Raw genomic sequence first — 18703 nt, forward strand, 5'->3', positions numbered from 1 at the left:
TAAAGAAATGTGTGCAGACCACTCAAGGTGCTTTGCTTTTAATTTTCTTGCTTTTCTCCTCAGGCCTGCAGCTTTTCTATGGCAAGAAGCAGTCAGGAAAAGGAACAGAGCAGAATCCAAAACAGCAGAATGAATTGGAGAAGGAAGAGACCAAAGGAGAGGTAATCAAGACATGCAAGTGTGTGTTCCAGGGAGCACCATACTGCATATCTTAGGCGGGAAGGGCTTTGGCTTCTAGAAAGAAGCTCTGACTCTGTTTTCCATCTCCATACCAGGCTCCTCTGTTAACCCAGACTCGACTTATCACCCAGAATGCTCTACACAGAGCTCCTCACTACAACAGTTGCTGTCGCCGAAAGCACAGGTCTGTGGGGCGGGAAAGTCGGATAGGGAGGGATAAAAGGAGATAGATGGTCATTTTAAAATATTTTTATCACCATTTATCCCCATATACCCTCTTCCACCTCCACCTACCCTCCTCCCCCTGCTATCACCACACTGTTGTCCACGTCAATGAGTTCTCTTTTTTTCTTTTGTACTCAATCACCCTCCCTGCACCACCACAGCCCACCACCCCTCAAACCCCCATGGACGGTTCTTAAGTGATTGTTTTCCAAATTGTACTCTCAGGAATACTAGCGTTCAGGAGATGTTAACTGGTATTTCAGGAAAAAGAATTTTGTAATTTACAAAAAAGTTTGGGAAATCACATTTTATCGAATTACAAAGTAAGATACTTTTTTAAAAAATTAAATCTTTATTGTTGAAAATATTACATATGTCCCCTTTTCCACCCCATTGACCCCTTCTAGCCCACCTCCACCCCATGCCCCAGGCCTTCACTACCCTATTGTCTGTGTCCATGGGTTATGCATATATGTATACAAGTTCTTTGGTTGATCTCTTCCCATCCCAAAGTAGGATACTTTTGAAGAATAGTAACATTCGTATATTTTAAGGGTTCTACAAAGTGTTAAGATAAAAAACTTAAATATTTTTAATCTAGCCTTTCCTAAATTCATTTGATTGCAAAAGTCTTTTTTTTTTTAAATATATTTTATTGATTTTTTACAGAGAGGAAGGGAGAGAGATAGAGAGTTAGAAACATCGATGAGAGAGAAACATCGATCAGCTGCCTCCTGCACATCTCCTATTGGGGATGTGCCCGCAACCCAGGTACATGCCCTTGACCGGAATCGAACCTGGGACTCTTCAGTCCGCAGGCCAACGCTCTATCCACTGAGCCAAACCGGTCAGAGCGCAAAAGTCTTTCTATGAAGGACACATTAATATCTTTTTCTTTTTCTTTTCAATCCTTACCAGAGGATATTTTTCCATTGATTTTTAGAAAGAGTGGAAGGGAGAGGGAGAGACACAGAGAAACATCAATGCAAGAAGGACACATCAACTGGTTGCCTCACACATGTGCCCTGAGCAGGGCCAGGGATGGAGCTTGTAACTGAGGTACATGCCCTTGACTGGAATGGAACCCGGGACCCTTTCCACAGGCCAATGCTCTATCTACTGAGCATTGATGAACACAATTTAGGAAACACTGCTTCAAGGGGTTGGGAGTCACAGGAGAAATGGCCCTTTCCTTGACTGCTTGGACAGATTTTGATTCTTCTCTACCCAGGCCAGAAGCTCCTCGTCCCGCTGTCTCGCCTTCCCCTCTGCTATCCCCAGAGGTTGAACTCCAAAGTGGGAAGACCAGTAGGGACCCTGAGCCAGGGGCAGGCCCACAGGCTAAGGAGTCAGCAGCTGTCTCATCCCCTGCACCTCTGAGCCCCACGAGAAGACGAGCCCTGGATCATTACCTCACGCTTCGAAGGTGAGTATGCAGAGTCACTCTTCCCTTTTTCCTATGACCCTCCTCTTTTCAAACCTTCTGAATTGTTTTTTCCTATCCCACTGACTTAATAAACCTTTCCTGACCCATTCTATTTTCTCTGCTGTTTCTAGCTCTGGATGGATTCCAGATGGACGAGGTCGATGGGTAAAAGATGAGAATGTTGAGTTTGATTCTGATGAGGAGGAACCTCCTGATCTCCCCTTAGACTGATACTCTCCTTCCCCATTTAATTCACAAATAAACTATAGCAGGCGCTGGGAGCCTGACTTTCCTCACGTCTGGTTCCTTGTCCCACTTCAGGATTTCAGAGGTGTTCGTTCTCAGTCCAGCCAATCCTTCCCTGCAATGTACACAGCTGCCCATACTTCTAACCCCTCCCCCACCTTCTACCAAAGTCATGCCAGGCGTCAGCTGCACGCAGCCCGGTGCCCTATTAATAAGTCTGTCAGAAGAGGTCTTTGCCCTTCATGTTGTCTGCCTTCTTTACTACCTCCACTCAAAATCCTTTCCTCCTTCAAATCACATGAGGGTTGTGGGTAGAAACTGGGGGGGTCTGGCTAGGGAAATAGGGCTGAGGCTGGGTATCCTGTGAAAGTAGAAGAGACTAAAGGCATTAGCAGGCTGATGGGGAACACCAAGGGAGGGAGCTCCCCCACCTCTTCTAGTAACTTAACCTCCCTGCCTGTTGATCCCCAGAGTATAAATAATCCCCAGATGAACTGGCAGTAACCCTTGGGGGTTAGCGCCAAGATTTCCACCCCAAAGCCCAAGGAAGGAGGCAGGCAGAGTGGACAGAAGGACCTTTATTTACAGGAAAGGGGAACAGATGAGGATTTTAGCATTCAGGGCTCCCAGTTCTTGATGGTAAAGGCAAAGGTAGTGTTATCTCTTTTTTTGCTGGCGACCTGTAAAGGAGGAAGAGTAAACATAAGTTTTGTTCCACCTCTTGCTTTCTGCAAAGGTGGTCTCCCTTCCAGCTCCTTGACCAGACTTGTAAAGAGGTAATGTCTTAGGCCACCAAACATGCCCATATCATATTAATAAAACAAAATAAGAAATGACAACAAAAATACTATGTTTCCACACAGGTATGTCTAGCTTCCTTTCTACTTCTCTACAGGTATATATTTGGGGCAGGGGGACTTCCCTATCTACTTTCTGACCACTTATGGGATTTGCGCTTCGCAGGTGAACATCACTTTGGCAGCACCCCTGGCTGTTAGTCACTAAGTCAGCTTTCAGGACTATCCGCCAGCTTTTGTACCTATTAACCCTCCCCTCCAACACCATGTCTGTAGTTACTCACGTAGTTCATTGTTCCGGGTCACGGCCTGGGCTGCCCGAGCTCGTGGCCCTTGCTGTGTAAAATGGTAGCCAAAGCGGACGATGGAGGGACACTGTTCGAGCACGGTGGCCATCTCCATCTCCACGGCATCACCAGGCCACTGGCGCTGGGGGAGGGAGAGATGAAAGTTGTCAGCACCCTCTCTGGGTTGTCTACTGTTGCAGATCACCCACCCTTTGGGAGGTCAAGGAGGCTTGTTTCTCCAGCGTGGGAGAGGTGCTGGTTTGGCTCCCTTCATAGAGACAATGAAGAGAAGTCAAACAGGATCAGATGAGATCCTGACCCAGTGGCTGCCTCAGGGAGGAGACTTAGTGAGTATTAGCTGAATGAAAAGCCCAAGGGAAGGGGGAAGGGAATGACCTGGTTGTCTACACGGAGCTCAGTGAGCGTGGCATTTTCCCGAACTGCCTTCAGCACAGCCATGAGCCCTGTGCTGCTAATGAAGTTGGATTCAATGTTCAGGCTCTGGAGGCTACGATTCTCACGCAACATGTCAGCCACCGCCTGGGTAGTAGGGACTTGGGTTAGGATTAGGGGACAGTTTCACAGATGACTGAGGAGAAAAAAGAACAGGAGCAAGAGGGAAACACAGCTCTTTGAGACAAGTCCTTGAGGAGCTGTAGGTGGGGCCAGGGGGTGACAGAAGTAAGGGTAGGAAATAGGGGAAGCAGGGAGATTAAGTGTGCAGTGGAGTTGGGGGTGGTAGAGAGGGTTTTGGCTCTTTGGGAAGATGATCTAAGGATTTCAGACTGTGGGGAGGGGGTGGGAGCTACCCTAAGAGAGCGTGATGGGAATAGCACCCCCAGCACAACCCTTTATGACAGCCTTGCCAGGAATTCATGTCAAGTTATGGGGAGAGGGCCAGGGATGTCAACCAGCCTTACATTGGCAATGGGGTCACCACTCCTCGTGGCCACCAGGCTGAAGCTCCGGACGTGGGTATTTGTCTTCATGGCCTCGCACAGCTCAGTTAGCATGGGTATTGGGATGTCCTGTCAGAGGGGAACAGGAGGAGATGGTGGGCTCAGGAACTCCCATGTCAGCAGTTACCCAGTTTTATTATTTGGAGGATGGGATCAAATACCTTTATATTATTGAGGTTCACTTCCTCCAGGTCCTTGTCATTGCTTCGAACACTCTTTAATATCTCCTCGATATTTGTGGGATTTGGGGGCTCATCTGGCACTGGCTTATACTTGTCAGGCTGCACTACACCTGTGGGTGAAGGCAGGAAGGAAACCCTATGTACCCCGAAACCTCCTCCCTGTTGGTTCTCTTATCACTTGTGCACATGTCTACAATTCCCAATTCACCTGTTTCATCCTTTGCTACCTTTCCTCCGACTCTGGGACTGCCTGCCAAGAGCCCTGGGAGCCCTGCTCCCACACATACTCACTACTAATGCCTTCGGTGTTGCAGATTTCTCCACTACAGATGGCATCGTAGTATTGCTTGTTGCTCATCAGTGTGTACATGCCCAGAATTGCTGGAAAGAGTAAACAGGGGGGATAAGGAACGAGAAGGGATTTTTCCAAGCCACCCCTCTCATCTCACAGATCACCCCCCTTTGGGAGGTCAAGGAGGCTTGTTTCTCCAGCGTGGGAGAGGTGCTGGTTTGGCTCCCTTCATAGAGACAATGAAGAGAAATCAAACAAGATCAGATGAGATCCTGACCCAGTGGCTGCCTCAGGCAGGAGACTTAGTATTAGCTGAATGCAAAGCCCAAGGGAAGGGAATGCTGACCTGGTTGTCTACGTCAAACAGGATCAGATGAGATCCTGACCCAGTGGCTGCCTCAGGGAGGAGACTTAGTGAGTATTAGCTGAATGAAAAGCCCAAGGGAAGGGAATGCTGACCTGGTTGTCTACACGGAGCTCAGTGAGCGTGGCATTTTCCCGAACTGCCTTCAGCACAGCCATGAGCCCTGTGCTGCTAATGAAGTTGGATTCAATGTTCAGGCTCTGGAGGCTACGATTCTCACGCAACATGTCAGCCACCGCCTGGGTAGTAGGGACTTGGGTTAGGATTAGGGGACAGTTTCACAGATGACTGAGGAGAAAAAAGAACAGGAGCAAGAGGGAAACACAGCTCTTTGAGACAAGTCCTTGAGGAGCTGTAGGTGGGGCCAGGGGGTGACAGAAGTAAGGGTAGGAAATAGGGGAAGCAGGGAGATTAAGTGTGCAGTGGAGTTGGGGGTGGTAGAGAGGGTTTTGGCTCTTTGGGAAGATGATCTAAGGATTTCAGACTGTGGGGAGGGGGTGGGAGCTACCCTAAGAGAGCGTGATGGGAATAGCACCCCCAGCACAACCCTTTATGACAGCCTTGCCAGGAATGCATGTCAAGTTATGGGGAGAGGGCTAGGGATGTCAACCAGCCTTACATTAGCGATGGGGTCACCACTCCTCGTGGCCACCAGACTGAAGCTCCGGACGTGGGTATTTGTCTTCATGGCCTCGCACAGCTCGGTTAGCATGGGTATCGGGATGTCCTGTCAGAGGGGAACAGGGGGAGATGGTGGGCTCAGGAACTCCCATGTCAGCAGTTACCCAGTTTTCTTATTTGGAGGATGGGATCAAATACCTTTATATTATTGAGGTTCACTTCCTCCAGGTCCTTGTCATTGCTTCGAACACTCTTTAATATCTCCTCGATATTTGTGGGATTTGGGGGCTCATCTGGCACTGGCTTATACTTGTCAGGCTGCACTACACCTGTGGGTGAAGGCAGGAAGGAAACCCTATGTACCCCGCAACCTCCTCCCTGTTGGTTCTCTTATCACTTGTGCACATGTCTACAATTCCCAATTCACCTGTTTCATCCTTTGCTACCTTTCCTCCAACTCTGGGACTGCCTGCCAAGAGCCCTGGGAGCCCTGCTCCCACACATACTCACTACTAATGCCTTCGGTGTTGCAGATTTCTCCACTACAGATGGCATCGTAGTATTGCTTGTTGCTCATCAGTGTGTACATGCCCAGAATTGCTGGAAAGAGTAAACAGGGGGGATAAGGAACGAGAAGGGATTTTTCCAAGCCACCCCTCTCATCTCATTCTGAATCTGTTGAATTTTTTAAGCCTGACCTCTTCCACTTTTCCAAAGAGGTTCCCCTTCCTTTGGCCCCAGGGGTCCCTTCCATAAATTGCTTGAGGCAGTAGTTTTTAAAATATTGAGACTGGGCTAAAGAAGGTCCCTAAGGTGCCACTAGAGGGTGAGGGAGTCTGTCAGACTTCTGCCTGTTTTCAGCCAGAATAGTTCCACTTTTATTTGCTTTATAATCCCTGTAAAATTGCCCTTGAGATGTTAACATATTAAATTTAAAAATGAATGAATTATGTAAACAAGTAAAATTAAACACCACTACCTGGAGGTTTTTCAAACATCCATGTCCTGGTTCAGGGCCTTCCCCACTAATCCCGTGCCATGAATAGAACCCCCTGCGCCTGATCTTCCCACTCTCCTCAACTTCCCACAGTTGCCTACCTGCAATATCACACATTTCAGCATCTGTGGCATTGGCCAGGGCCTCCTCCAGCTCAGGCTCCAGAGTGATCTGCTCCTGTGCTGGAATTTCCCTTTTGGGTTGAATATATGGTTTCCCTGATGGGAAGAGGAAGGGTGGTTCATTAGAGGTCTAAGATCCAGGCCTCCAGCTTCCTTTTCTTCTCCAGGAGATTTCAGAATGTTGGGTTACTAGGGGACACTGGAAAGCCTGAATCCTCTTCAAGCTCAGGACTCCTGCGTCTTTTATAATAGCTGGAGCGTGCAAGCTGGCATGCAGGTATCAGGGCAGTAGATTCCCCAAGCAGCTAGGAGCTGGCAGGTGAGAGGGAAGCTGGAAGGGGACATGTGAGAGACAGCCATTTGGGTTCCGGGAGGCATGGATGTTAGGGTCTCCATACCCTTCTTCTCGCCTGTGAAGGGCACCAAGTCATCACGCTCTTTGACCTCTAGTGCCTGCTGCTCCAGGTACTGCAAAAGGGCGTCTCGGTCCAGTGGCCCTGTTGGGCTCTTCTTTGTCTGGTCACGTTGTCTTAGTCCAGCTGGCAGGAGCAGGTTCTTAGGGATGAGTTTTGGGGAGCAAGTCAGACTTCCCCTCTGACCTGGGGCACCTCCAGGGCTCCCTAAAACATCTCCAGACACATTTTCCCTGGCCTTCCTGGGACTCCCCAAAGGTAGCCCTGGTCTCAGCCACCCCGGGGCCCTGTGTAGCCTTCCCCAAATGCCTGGGGATTGCCCCTGGTTCCTTGTGCTAGAGCCTCTACCTCAGGGTCCATCTCCTGTAGCTCGCAGTCCAGCTGCTCTAGCTCCTCGGGGCTCAAGGTCTTTAGGATCTCATCTTCATCGATGTCTCTGTATTTCTCCAATTCCTTCAGATACGATGACATGATGGCCCCCACCCCCTCCCCACAGTGTGGCACTCACAGAGCCTGGGGAACATGAGGAAAGTGGTTGGACAGTGGAAAGACCCACATGGACAAACACAGTAGGGACACAAAGATCAGCTAGGGAGCAAAACAATGAACTGGATGCCTTAAGCTTAGAAATCTAGTTGAGCATGGGAAGATGGAAGGTTAGGTTGTTTAGTTAGAACCAGAGCCTCCTTGCTGCTTCCTCAGCTTCCAGCCACTCTGGATGAGGATCCAGGCATCCAGGCTGGATTTGTCTTCAAAATATGATGGAAAATCCTGGCAGCACCCCCCCCCCCATGACCTCGCCCACTGGGCCTCTTGACCTACTACAGCTGCTCAACACTTGGCTCCAGGCCCAGTTCCTATTGAAAGGAGTTGGGGGGCAGAAAGCTTCAGGGATATTCCTCCTCTCTTCCCTTAATGCTGTCTTTTTCCTAAACTGGTTTAAGAAAGCAAGGTTTTTGGGGGGGACAGTTCTCTTACCCCACCCTCATTTCTTCTTTTATTGTAAGGGATCAAGATTTCACTGTTTGATAAATTCTAAATCTTAAGGGAAAGCAAGGGTGCAGAGAAGCTGGGGGAGCAGGGGCACGTGCTTTCAGGTTGGGGGAAGGGTGGTATGGCCGCGGAGGAGGGGCTGAGTCCCCATAATTTGTCCCTGGCTTTGGACAGGAAGGTGACACCAGACCAGTGGGTGGGAAATGCTTTCTAAATGGGAGTTTCTTTAAAAACAGTGGAAGGGTTAAACTTGCACAATCTTTTCAATATAAAAAATACACACAAGCTACACATACACACCATGCTTAATATGAAAGAGCCAGAAAGTGTGATACTTACATTGACAATGTAAACTACACAGTTAAGGAATATGACGGACAGTGGCAGAAACATACACTGAGTGACAGAGACAGAGATACACTTTGTATTATTCCCAATAGGAGCCACTCTTCCCATCTCCCACCAGGCTCTGATCCATAAGCCCCCTGCCTTCCCCACCTACCAGTCCTGAAGGCCACTTCCCTCACCTCCCCTTCTGTCCGTCAGTCTGTGTGCTACTGGAGCACTGTCCCTGCGGCAGGAGGAGTCCAGGAGTCCAGTGCCCGGGTGCCGGGGGAAAGGGTGGGGGAACAGTGAGCTCAGCATTTTATTATTTTAGCTCTGGCCAGGTGGGGGGTAGTGGGAGATCACATATACACAGCCCCCATACTCTGCCCAGCCCTGAGAGCCTCTAGTGGCCATTCACAGCCATGACACTTACTCTTTCTCTCCATACAAGCCTAGGTCCTAGAAACTGGAGTTCTAAGAGAATCAGATAGTTCCTACTTATTTGGTGCCTGCAATATTCAAAGCAGTGACTATAAGGTGATATAAAAGTGAGTATAAGGATTTTGTTTTGGTGTCTAATTTTTTTTTAATTTTAAAATTGATTTCAGAGAGAGAGGGATAGAAACATCAATGAGAGAATCATTGATTGGCTGCCTCCTGCACATCCCCTACTGGGGGGGGATCCAACCCGCAACCCGGGCATGTGCCCTTGGCCAGAATCGAACCTGGGACCCTTCAGTCCACAGGCCAACGCTCTATCCACTGAGCCAAACCAGTTAGGGCTTGGTGTCTAATTTTAAGGTGTTTATAATCTAGTTGGAGGAATGAATACAATTTAAAAAAGGCAGTTCCCTGGCTGGGTAGCTCAGGTGGTTAGAGCGTTGTCCTGGTACACCAAGGTTGCAGGCTCGATCCCAAGAATCAACCAAAGGTCCACTATTGAAAAGTAAACAAAAAAGTAAAATAAATAAAAACAAATTTATCAGAAAAAAAGAATCAACAAATGCATAAATAAGTGGAACAACAAATTAAAACAAACACACAAGGCAGCTCATTGCCCTGGCCGGTGTGGCTCAGTTGGTTGGTCATCATCCCGTGCACTGAGGAGTTGCCAGTTAGATTCTTGGTCAGGGAACATGTCGGGGTTTCGGGCTCAATCCCCAGTAGGGGATGTGCTGGAGGCAGCTGATTGATGTCCTGGTCTCACATCGATGTTTCTCTCTCTCCCTTTCCCTCCCTCTCTCTCTCTCTCTCTAAAAATCCTATATAATAAAAGCCTAATATGCAAATAGACTGAACGGCAGAATGACCAGTCAGTATGACGCACACTGACCACCAGGGGGCAGATGCTCAATGAAGGAGCTGCCCTCAGTCCGCAGGTCAGCCAAGGCAGGTGCCTGCGGGGAGGGGGCCCGATTGTCCCACAGAGGGAGGTGACTGGCGGTGGTGGGGGGTGGGGCCAGCGAGCAGGTGGCACCAGGCCAGCCAAGGCAGGTGCCAGTGGGGGCCCCCTGATCGCCCTGCCGGTCGCCCCACAGACTGGCCCTGATGGCCGGCCAGGCCTAGGGACCCTACCCGTGCACAAATTTCATGCACCGGACCTCTAGTCAATAAAAGGGCAGCTCATAATAAATGCTTTAAACAAATATAAAGACCCATATATACTCAGACATTCACAAATATTTCTTGCTCCCAACCCTAGATTAGACATCAGACAAAGGGATCTTTCTATTTTATTAGATTAAAAAAACAAACACAAAACCAGTAGGAACTAGGGGAAAAAATGGTGAAAGTGATATAGAAAAGGGCTGGGCAAAGATTAGAGATGATAAAGAGAGAAACGGAGAGAAGGGGGGAACACTGAGAGCCCAAGTCAGGGCCAGAAAGAGGTGTTCAAGGACTAAACATCTCCTCATTTGATGACGATTTTCTGGCGCAAGGCTGGAGGCCCAGAGCCAGGAAGGGGCTCAGGAGGTGGTGGGCCAGGGCCCAGGGCTGAGGCAGTTGGCGGCAGTCCGTGGGCAGTGATGTACTTCTTGTAGGCCTCACGGATAATCTTGAAGGCTCGTGCAGTGGCGTAGGGTATGTCTGTGACAGGGTCCCGGTATAGGGCTGGGCGATGGGTCACTGGGCATACCTCCCGAACCGGAACCTTTGGGGGCCGCACTTGGGGAAACCATTCCTCAAATGTTGCATCATCACTAAAAGTAATGAAGGTACGTGAGCAGCGAGGAGGAGGGATGACGGTTCTAGTTGTGGCTCCAGTCCCGGTTCCAGTCCCAGTTCCAGTCCCGGTTCCAGTCTCGGTTCCAGTCCCACGGTTCCACTCGGTTCCAGTCTCGGTTCCAGTCCCGGTTCCAGTCCCAGTTCCAGTCTCGGTTCCAGTCCCGGTCTGGGGAGTCAATGCAGGAGCCGTGGGAGCAGGATCAAGTCTGAGGGGAAAGACAGAGATAAATACAAAGAGCTGAAGGAGAAAACAACAGATAAAGAGATCAGAGAGTTGAGGAAAGAGGAGGAGGAGGCAGAGTGATGGCAACATTCTGAGAATCTATTAAGTGGCAGATGGGAAAAGAAAGCTGGCAGGATGGAAAAACAGAAAAGAGGAAGAAAAGAGAGGCTAAAGGGAAAGAAATAGGAGAAGGGAAGAGGAATGTGAAAGCTACCCAAGCGTCAGTGAGAGCTGTGGGAGGAAAGTGAGTGAAATGGGCCTGAGAGAATACAGTTAAAAGAAGGGAGAAACAGCTCTTTCTTTCCCCCAAGTCACTCACCCTTCCACGTCGACATTCTCTTCCTTAGGGCCTGGCTCCCCCAGCAGCGGCACTGTCACTGAATGATAGGTGATTACAGGCCCAGGGCACTTCCGCTTCTTATGAACCTGCTTCTTTTTGTCAGCCTCAAGTCGCTCATATGTCTCTTCAGGGTCCAAAAAGGAATGAGAGGATGGTCAGTTCCCCCTCTTCCCACAACCCGTTCTGCCCTACAAGCTCTCAATTATCTTCGTGGCTGTCCAATCACTGCCTAACAGGCAATGATGAAAGTCCTCTAAGCCCTCTAGCATCTCCCATCTTACAAGTTTTCTGTTTGCCCCTCGTGACATCCTCTTTACTCACCATTTCTCAAGTCCACTCGGCTCCTCACCCACTCAGAACTGTAGGACTTCAGAGTTGGAAGGAACCCCTTGAGGAGCTGCTCAATCCCCCAAATACTCCCCACATTTGCCCTGTCAACTCGCAGCCCTCTGGCAGAGGCGGCTCATCCTCTCATCCCACGCAGTACACCCGACAGCCTCACACTGCAGCTTCCAGGTCACTATTCCTCTGCCCACCTGCCCACTTGCTTTTCTTCTGAGGCCTCTGCCCACCCGCCCACTTGCTTTTCTTCTGAGGCCTCTGCCCACAATCTAGTTTATCTTCTCTCCTTCGTCACGGTCACTCCCTCACTCGTGGAAGATTTTGGCAATAGTTTCTACTCTTCATCTCCATCCCAATTCCTATTATCTCAAGTCGCCTGGGTGACTTCAAAGTGCACACAGATAGCCCCCTCAACACCCTATCTCCAGCTGCTTTACCACTTCTCTCAACCTTCCTGTCCATGCATGTTAGTTACTCCATTCCACTCTAGCTACAGCCTAGACTTTGTCACTGCCTGAAACTGCCCCTGCTCTGAAATATTCAAAATCATATACATCCAGGTTCTGACCACAACATCCTGTCCTTCAGGTCTGTTTGCTCCACTACCCTGGAGATATCTCTGTTCTACTTCTTCAGTACCTGTCGTACATGGATATCTCCTCATTCTATCAGTTCCTTTCAGCCTTCACTTTCCTTAAATCGAGCTCAGGTTCCTCAATCTATCCTTTCAGTCATTCTCTTGTCAACTGAGGAGATTTTTAAAATTTTTTTACTTTAAAGCAATTTATCTCATGAACTGACTGATTCTACTGAATTTCTAATTCTCCTGATTATTAAACTAGTTATTACAGCCCTATTTTGTGAACAAGTAAAGCAAGACTCAAATAGGTTAATTTGCTTATAGTTTTATACAAGTGAACAGCAGAACTAAGATTTGCACTCTGTCCTATACAATTGTTACTTTACACCAAAGTACTTCAATAATACTTGCTCCTCAGAGCTTTCATAATGCCTAGTTCTTTGCTCCTAATCATTTACTACCCAATTTTTTCCTTCAGATTCCCTTGTTCCAAACCTCCATCTTTCCAGTTCTTTGGGTCCGCCAGGTCTTAGCTTTTCCCATGCTCCTCAGCCCTTTTACCCACTGTTCTCAAAACCACACACTGACCCAGTGAACGTAAGTTGAGCTCTTCTGTGATCTTGGCCTCCCTGAGCAGCTCCTCCTGGGTCAGTGGCCGCTCACAGTGGGGTCCCTTTCGCCGCCGTGACTGGCCCTGCCTTTCCTGTACCCGCAGGAATGTTTGTCGTGTATGTTCAGCTGTAGATTGACGCATGGACTTCCGACCTGGGAAGTCAGAGAGAAATCTTTAAATTCATGTCCACCTCCTTTATTATTTGTTTTAATTTAAAAAAATTTTATTTGAAAATAATTTCAAACTTACAAAAAAAGTTGCAGGAATAGTACAAAGAACACCCATGTATCTTTTACTCAGATCACCTACTATTAACATCTTGCCCATTTGCATTCTGTATGTGTGCTTGTATTTTATTATTTCTGAATAATCAGATTGAAGTTGCACACATCATGGCTCTCCATGCCTAAATACTTCAGTGTTTATTTCCTAAGAGTAAGGACTTTCCTTACATAACCATAGTACAGTTATCAACTCCAGTAAATTTGACACTGATTCAATACTTTTATCAGCATATTCCAGTTTTGTCAATTGACCCAAACATCCTCACTCACTGTCAGAGCCATCATCCTGTAGTTCTAGTGGTAGCAGTGTCTTCTCTTCTCGGGTCTTCTGAGAGCTACCAGCTGGGGTACTGACCTTTCGAGGCCTCAAGCTCTTGAGAGGTTCCTGGGGGCAGATTGGAATCAGACACCAAGGAACAGAGAGATAAGGAGAAAGAAGATGAGAATCATATGAGAAAACTAGCACTGCAGGAAACGGGGCTGGAATGAGGAGTACAGGGACCAGATGAAGGGAATAGGAATTAAGGAAGTTCAAGAAAACCAGGACTTCCCCTGCACCTTATAGGCTTTGGTGACTACTCGGCGCTTCCTTCTGGGCTCTTCTGCTTCTCCATCACTGGATGGTTCATCTCCTTCGTCAATGTCAAAGTCAGAGTCCACTTCATCCTCTGTGTCTGACTGGTCCCCTTGATACTCATCATCACCCGATTCCTGAGGACATAGGGAGATGAGGTTCTTGCTGGCAAGAGTCATTAATGCCCTTCCAGGAAGAACAGAACCTCTTTGCTTTCTTGGTAAAAGCTGCCCTTTTCTCCTTCCCTACCTAGGCATTCACTCTTCTCAGGCAAGAAACCTTCCTAGCTGATGGCCCTTACCTCCAGCACCACCCATTCCAACATTAATTGACTGCTCTTTACCTGTAGCACACCACGTGAAGTGCTGGATTATAAAAGGATGTGTTTTGGTCCCTACCTTCAGGGGCCTTACAGTCTAGTAGAGGGCAGGACATAATTATAAAAGGGAGTTATAATACGAGGCAACATATAAAGTACCAGATGGTAATAAAATGTTACAGGTGTTCAGAGGAAGCAACACGTGCTATGGACTGGTGGCCTGGGAAGGTTTAAATGTCGGTCTTTACTCCTTTAGTCCTTTAGACCAGGGGCTAGCAAACTTTTCCTGTAAAGGACCAGATGAGAACAGGTAATGTGTCAGATTTATTCAATGATTTGTAGTCTGCAGAATCCTATTTTAGACTGTAAAGAATGAAGAGAACTTGAGCCACAATTTAAAATACTGGTAGCATTGCCTGGCTAGTGTGGCTCAGTGGTTGAGCATCAACCCATGAACCAGGAGGTCATGCTTCAATTCCCAGTCAGGGCACATGCCCAGGTTGTGGGCTTGATTCCCAGTAGGGGGTGTGCAAGAGGCAGCTGATCAATGACTCTCTCTCATCACTGATATTTCTCTCTCTCTCTATCTCCCTTCCTCTCTGAAATCAATAAAAATATATAAACATATATTTAAAAAATCTCTATGTATAAAAGGCTAATATGCAAAGTGTCCCCTTGGGAGTTCCACCTGGAGGTCAATCGCTTGCTATGACGTGCGCTGACCACCAGGGGATGGCGCGGAACAAAGGAAGGCCCCACCAGCAGCGGGGAGGTCCCAATTGGCCCTGATCGCTGGCCAGGCCTAGGGACCCTACCCGTGCACGAATTTCATGCACTGGGTCTCTAGTAAATAATAAAATAAAATACTGGTAGTATCCATACAGCCAAGAGGAAAGAGGGAATAGTGGGTAGATAAACTAGCAGGAACAAAATAGGACTGTGTATAGCAGTGGTTGCCAACCAGTGGTACGCAGACAAGGTCTGAAAGGTTGGCGACTGCTGGTGCATAGCATATTTATGGAATAAGGATCTAAACCTAAGTAAAACAGAAGCTTTATCTCTGGCCAGAAGTCTTCTTAGCTGACTGCCTTTGGCTCCAGCACAGCCTCCTTTCAACATCAATTGAGACTGTAAGATTTGAAAAGATTATACTCAGTCTATAGAGAAATTTAAATGTCAGCAATAAGCAACAAGACCAGCCATAGCTGACCTCAGGCCCAGCTGCACTGGATAATGACTCCCTGCCCTGGTGCCGGCCAATCAATCAGTGGAGACCCTGAAAGGACACACCTGGAAAGCCTCAGGCCCAGCTGCACTGGATAATGACCCCCTGCCCTGGTGCCGGCCAATCAATCAGTGGAGACCCTGAAAGGACACACCTGGAAAGCTGCTGAATACTGGGCACTAATTAGATTAGTGCCCAGTATCTTCCCCCGGGACCTCCCCTAACACTCCACCTTAAAGCCCTTAGGACACAGGACCCATGCATTTTCCTTCCCCAGAGCACACCCTGCCTTTCCCGTCCCCCACCCTTCCGTCAGTAGTTACCATTAGCCTCCTCACTCCCAAGCTCCAAGGGCCTTTCCTTTACCTCCATAACTTGTTTCCTAAGCCTATTTCTTTTAGGAACTGCTTCTACCTCTGTGATTTTCCAAATGTTCTCTTATAAAATAAATAATAAATGTCAGTTAATAAAGTTATGGCTTTAACTTGCAGGTCAGTGCTCTCAGTCCTCTCCTTACTTGTCCCAGCATTGACAATCATTATTGAAGTTACTGAGAAATGTCTCATTCCTCAGGTGTGTTCGGATAGAAAACCAGCTGGATATTACTATGTATTGCAGGGAGCCATTGAAGATTTGATGGGAGAGGAAAATTGTGTGCAAGGGGTATCATAGAACGCTCAGGAGGAGATTAGATGGGCTGGAGTAGAGAACATGGAGTTCAGCCTAAACCTGAGGTGATGCAGATTAGGGCTAGGCTGGCAGCCACATTGGAAAAGAAAGGGAAAAAAACACTGGAGGCAAAGGAGTTGACTGGGTGGGCACTACACCTCAAACATGTGGCTCTTTCTTCAATCAGTGATGCCAGCTGCCAAAATAAGCAAATAACAGAGACAGTTGGCACTCCAAGCCTGCCAGAGTTCTGTCTTGCACTGATGACCATCATTTCCTCCCAGATGATGTTTGTGAAAGACAGCCCGGGGACACATGAATCCCCTCAGCTCTAACCTGGTATTGTCATATCACCAGAGGGTTGCAGTTCTACTACACATTAGATTAGTGCCCAGTCAAAGTGCTTTCAGCCTTGGCTGGTGTGGCTCAGTTAGAGCATTCTCCGGAGCATCGAGGGGTCACGGGTTTGATTCCCAGTTAGGGCACATACCCAGATTGCAGGATCGATCCCTGGTCAGGTGCCTATGGAAGGCAACCGATCAATGTTTTTCTCTCTTTCTCCCTCTCTCTCTAGAATCAATGAAAAATATGTCCTCAGGTGGGGATAAGAAAAGAAAGTTACCGATTTACTACCATTCCTTTGGCTTTTTTGTTATTAATCCTCACCCAAAGATGTTTCTTACGTTGATTTTTAGAGAGAGGGCAAGGGAGCAAGATGAAGGGGGGTGGGGGGAGAGAAACATCGATGTGAGAGACACACATCAATTGGTTACTTCCCACACAGCCCGGCCTTCTATGTGCATGCCTATGCTCTAACCACTGATCACACCAGCCAGGGCCCTTTGGCTTTTATTGAGGGTCATTAATAGACATGACTAGATAAGAGAATGTTTTTACATCACATACCAAACCCCTGTTACTTTATATATATTATATAAGGAGGAGATTCTCCCTAGGATTGAATGCTGACCAATTTTGTCTCTCAAAAAATTATATGCGCCCTAGCCGGCTTGGCTCAGTGGATAGGGCGTCAGCCTGTGGACTGAAGGGTCCCAGGTTCGATTCCCGCCAAGGGCACATGCCTGGGTTGCGGGCTCGATCCCCAGTAGGGAATTCAGAATTTCACTGCCAGAAAGCTCACAGCTAAATTTAATATTAATTGCTATTACCATTTCAGCAGAGGCTCCTGGTACAATTACTTCTCATCTCTCTATTTTTACTGTTCTTACTTTGTGCTTATATCATAAGCCTCCTTAAATCTTTTTTGGAAGCATGATAGGTACATATTAAATAACGACTCATAAAATGACAGGAATAGGATAATGGCTTTTGGAAGTGGGATGAGAAAGTTCTATTTTAAACTAGCTGGTTAGGGCTGTATAAGTAATGACTTCCAATCAGTCACCAAGTCCTGTGGATTCTACTGCCTTAATTTCTCTTGAACCTTCCTGTCCATGTTTCTCTACTCCCAATGCCCTCCTCAAAACATTCTCTTCATTACAGAGTGATCTTCCTAAAGTACAAATATGATCATCTTTCTGATCCTCTGGGTGAAGAGCAAAACTCCTTAACCCTATCATAGCTCACAAGGCCCGACATGTTCTGGCCCATCCATGCCTACCACCTCCATCCTTACCAATCTTTATCCTCCTTCAGGTCTGGAGAATGAGATGTGCAGGTTGAGGACCAGGACCTCAGTGCCTCTACACATTCTGCCCTGCCCCCTCCATGGACTAACTTTTCTCCTACCCCCGTTCCCAGTCCTATTGCTCTTTATCCAGCCAAGGCCCACGTTTCATACTGTCTGTCCTCGGCTTAAACATCACCTCCCCAGAGATACCCGTCCTGACCAACTCTGGCTCCCATGTGTTACTATAGCACCCTATGCTTACCACTTATTTTATTCCTTATCACACAGTATTTTAACTGTTAATCCAGCTCGTTCCTCAATGGGATCTGAAATGTATAAGGAGGAAGCAGTGTATTTATTTTTTTAATTTTTACCTTTTTTAATTCTCACCTGAGAATATGTTTATTGATTTTAGAGAGAGAAGAAGGGAGGGAGAGAAAGAGAGAAACACTGATGTGAGAGAGAAAGATGGATGGGTGCCTCCTGGGATGGAACCCCACAATCTTTTGGTGTGCAGGATGACGCTCCAACCAACTAAGCCACCCAGCCAGGGCAAAGCAGTACTTTTAACAGTGTTTTCCTAGACCTAGAGCCTATCACAGTGCATGGCTTGCTCTAGGTGCAAAAGATTGATGTGAGAGAGAAACATGGGTGGGTGCCTCCTGGGATGGAACCCCACAATCTTTTGTTGTGCAGGATGACGCTCCAACCAAGCCACCCAGCCAGGGCAAAGCGGTACTTTTAATAGTGTTTTCCTAGAGCCTATCACAGTGCATGGCTTGCTCTAGGTGCTCCACGTACTTAAAGAATGGACAGTCAATCAATACAAATTTAACAAATGTCTACCCAATCAGACACTGAACTAGGCACTGTACACTGTTGAACAAAACAGACCATCTCTAACCTTGCAGAGCTTACAAACTAATACGAAAATATAAACAAGTAAGCAAACCAAATCTAATCACAGTGAAATGTTCTATTAAGGAAATAAATGAGGGCACTTTTTAGGACAGTCAAGAAAGAGTTATCTAAGGAGAAGTTTACATTTTAAAGCTGAAAAGGAATAGGCTAAGCCCCTCTATTTTAGGGAGTGGGCCAACGAGTATATATTACGGGACTACGACGTGGGTGTTAGACGTCAGAAGTAAAATGCAACTAGACCTTCCATAGGTTTCCGTCATACTCGGTGCCCCGAGGGCTTCGCTATCCCCGCCCCATCAGGCTCTCTCTCGGGGCTCCGGTGTCTC

At 47.6% G+C, this 18703-nt stretch overlaps 3 protein-coding genes across 8 annotated transcripts in view; 1 reads left to right on the forward strand and 2 right to left on the reverse strand.

Annotated features, from left to right (window-relative positions):
- SCNM1 (sodium channel modifier 1) overlaps positions 1-2127 on the forward strand; it is a 3331-nt gene extending 1204 nt beyond the window's left edge. The window contains exons 4-7 of the mRNA XM_005880582.2: positions 64-161; positions 276-364; positions 1637-1831; positions 1963-2127. Coding sequence (XP_005880644.1) covers positions 64-161; positions 276-364; positions 1637-1831; positions 1963-2062 — 482 coding nt within the window. The 3' untranslated portion in view covers positions 2063-2127. The remainder of the gene's footprint in view (positions 1-63; positions 162-275; positions 365-1636; positions 1832-1962) is intronic.
- Positions 2128-2637: 510 nt separating this feature from the next.
- Positions 2638-8904, reverse strand: TMOD4 (tropomodulin 4 (muscle)). Of its 5 annotated transcripts, none has more exons than XM_014528655.1 (11): positions 8632-8903; positions 8444-8500; positions 7460-7624; positions 7097-7253; positions 6678-6794; positions 6090-6179; positions 5778-5908; positions 5578-5685; positions 5054-5197; positions 3159-3303; positions 2638-2757 (listed from the first exon to the last, which is right to left on the reverse strand). In XM_014528655.1, exons 3-11 carry the CDS (start codon positions 7580-7582, stop codon positions 2735-2737), a joined length of 1038 nt encoding a protein of 345 aa, XP_014384141.1. In that variant the 5' UTR covers positions 7583-7624; positions 8444-8500; positions 8632-8903; the 3' UTR covers positions 2638-2734. The 5 variants fall into 5 exon arrangements, with proteins under 5 accessions (XP_014384141.1, XP_014384139.1, XP_014384140.1 ...); XM_014528653.1 differs by having other exon boundaries at positions 8607-8903; XM_014528654.1 differs by having other exon boundaries at positions 8444-8524; positions 8607-8903.
- Positions 8905-10146: 1242 nt separating this feature from the next.
- The window catches only part of VPS72 (vacuolar protein sorting 72 homolog (S. cerevisiae)), an 8795-nt gene continuing 238 nt past the window's right edge, over positions 10147-18703 (reverse strand). The window contains exons 2-7 of one of the 2 annotated variants that reach the window (XM_014528675.1): positions 13598-13750; positions 13310-13424; positions 12731-12907; positions 11200-11344; positions 10821-10863; positions 10147-10712 (exon numbers count right to left, since the gene is read on the reverse strand). In XM_014528675.1, the coding sequence (XP_014384161.1) occupies positions 10344-10712; positions 10821-10863; positions 11200-11344; positions 12731-12907; positions 13310-13424; positions 13598-13750 (1002 nt within the window). In that variant the 3' untranslated portion in view covers positions 10147-10343. Of the gene's footprint in view, positions 10864-11199; positions 11345-12730; positions 12908-13309; positions 13425-13597; positions 13751-18703 lie in introns of both variants that reach the window. The other variant, XM_014528674.1, reaches the window with a different exon arrangement.

Source organism: Myotis brandtii, unplaced genomic scaffold (genome assembly GCF_000412655.1).
Source record: "Myotis brandtii unplaced genomic scaffold, ASM41265v1 scaffold643, whole genome shotgun sequence".
NCBI lineage: Eukaryota > Metazoa > Chordata > Mammalia > Chiroptera > Vespertilionidae > Myotis > Myotis brandtii.

Excerpts from the sequence above, each read along its gene's own strand:
- TMOD4 (XM_014528656.1), bottom strand. The coding sequence starts at position 7,582 with ATGTCATCGTATCTGAAGGAATTGGAGAAATACAGAGACATCGATGAA. Across the intron at positions 7,254-7,459 it reads TACAGGAGATGGACCCTGAG|AACCTGCTCCTGCCAGCTGG; the intron begins GTAGAGGCTCTA and ends CTCATCCCTAAG. Across the intron at positions 5,686-5,777 it reads TGAACCTCAATAATATAAAG|GACATCCCGATACCCATGCT; the intron begins GTATTTGATCCC and ends CCCCTCTGACAG.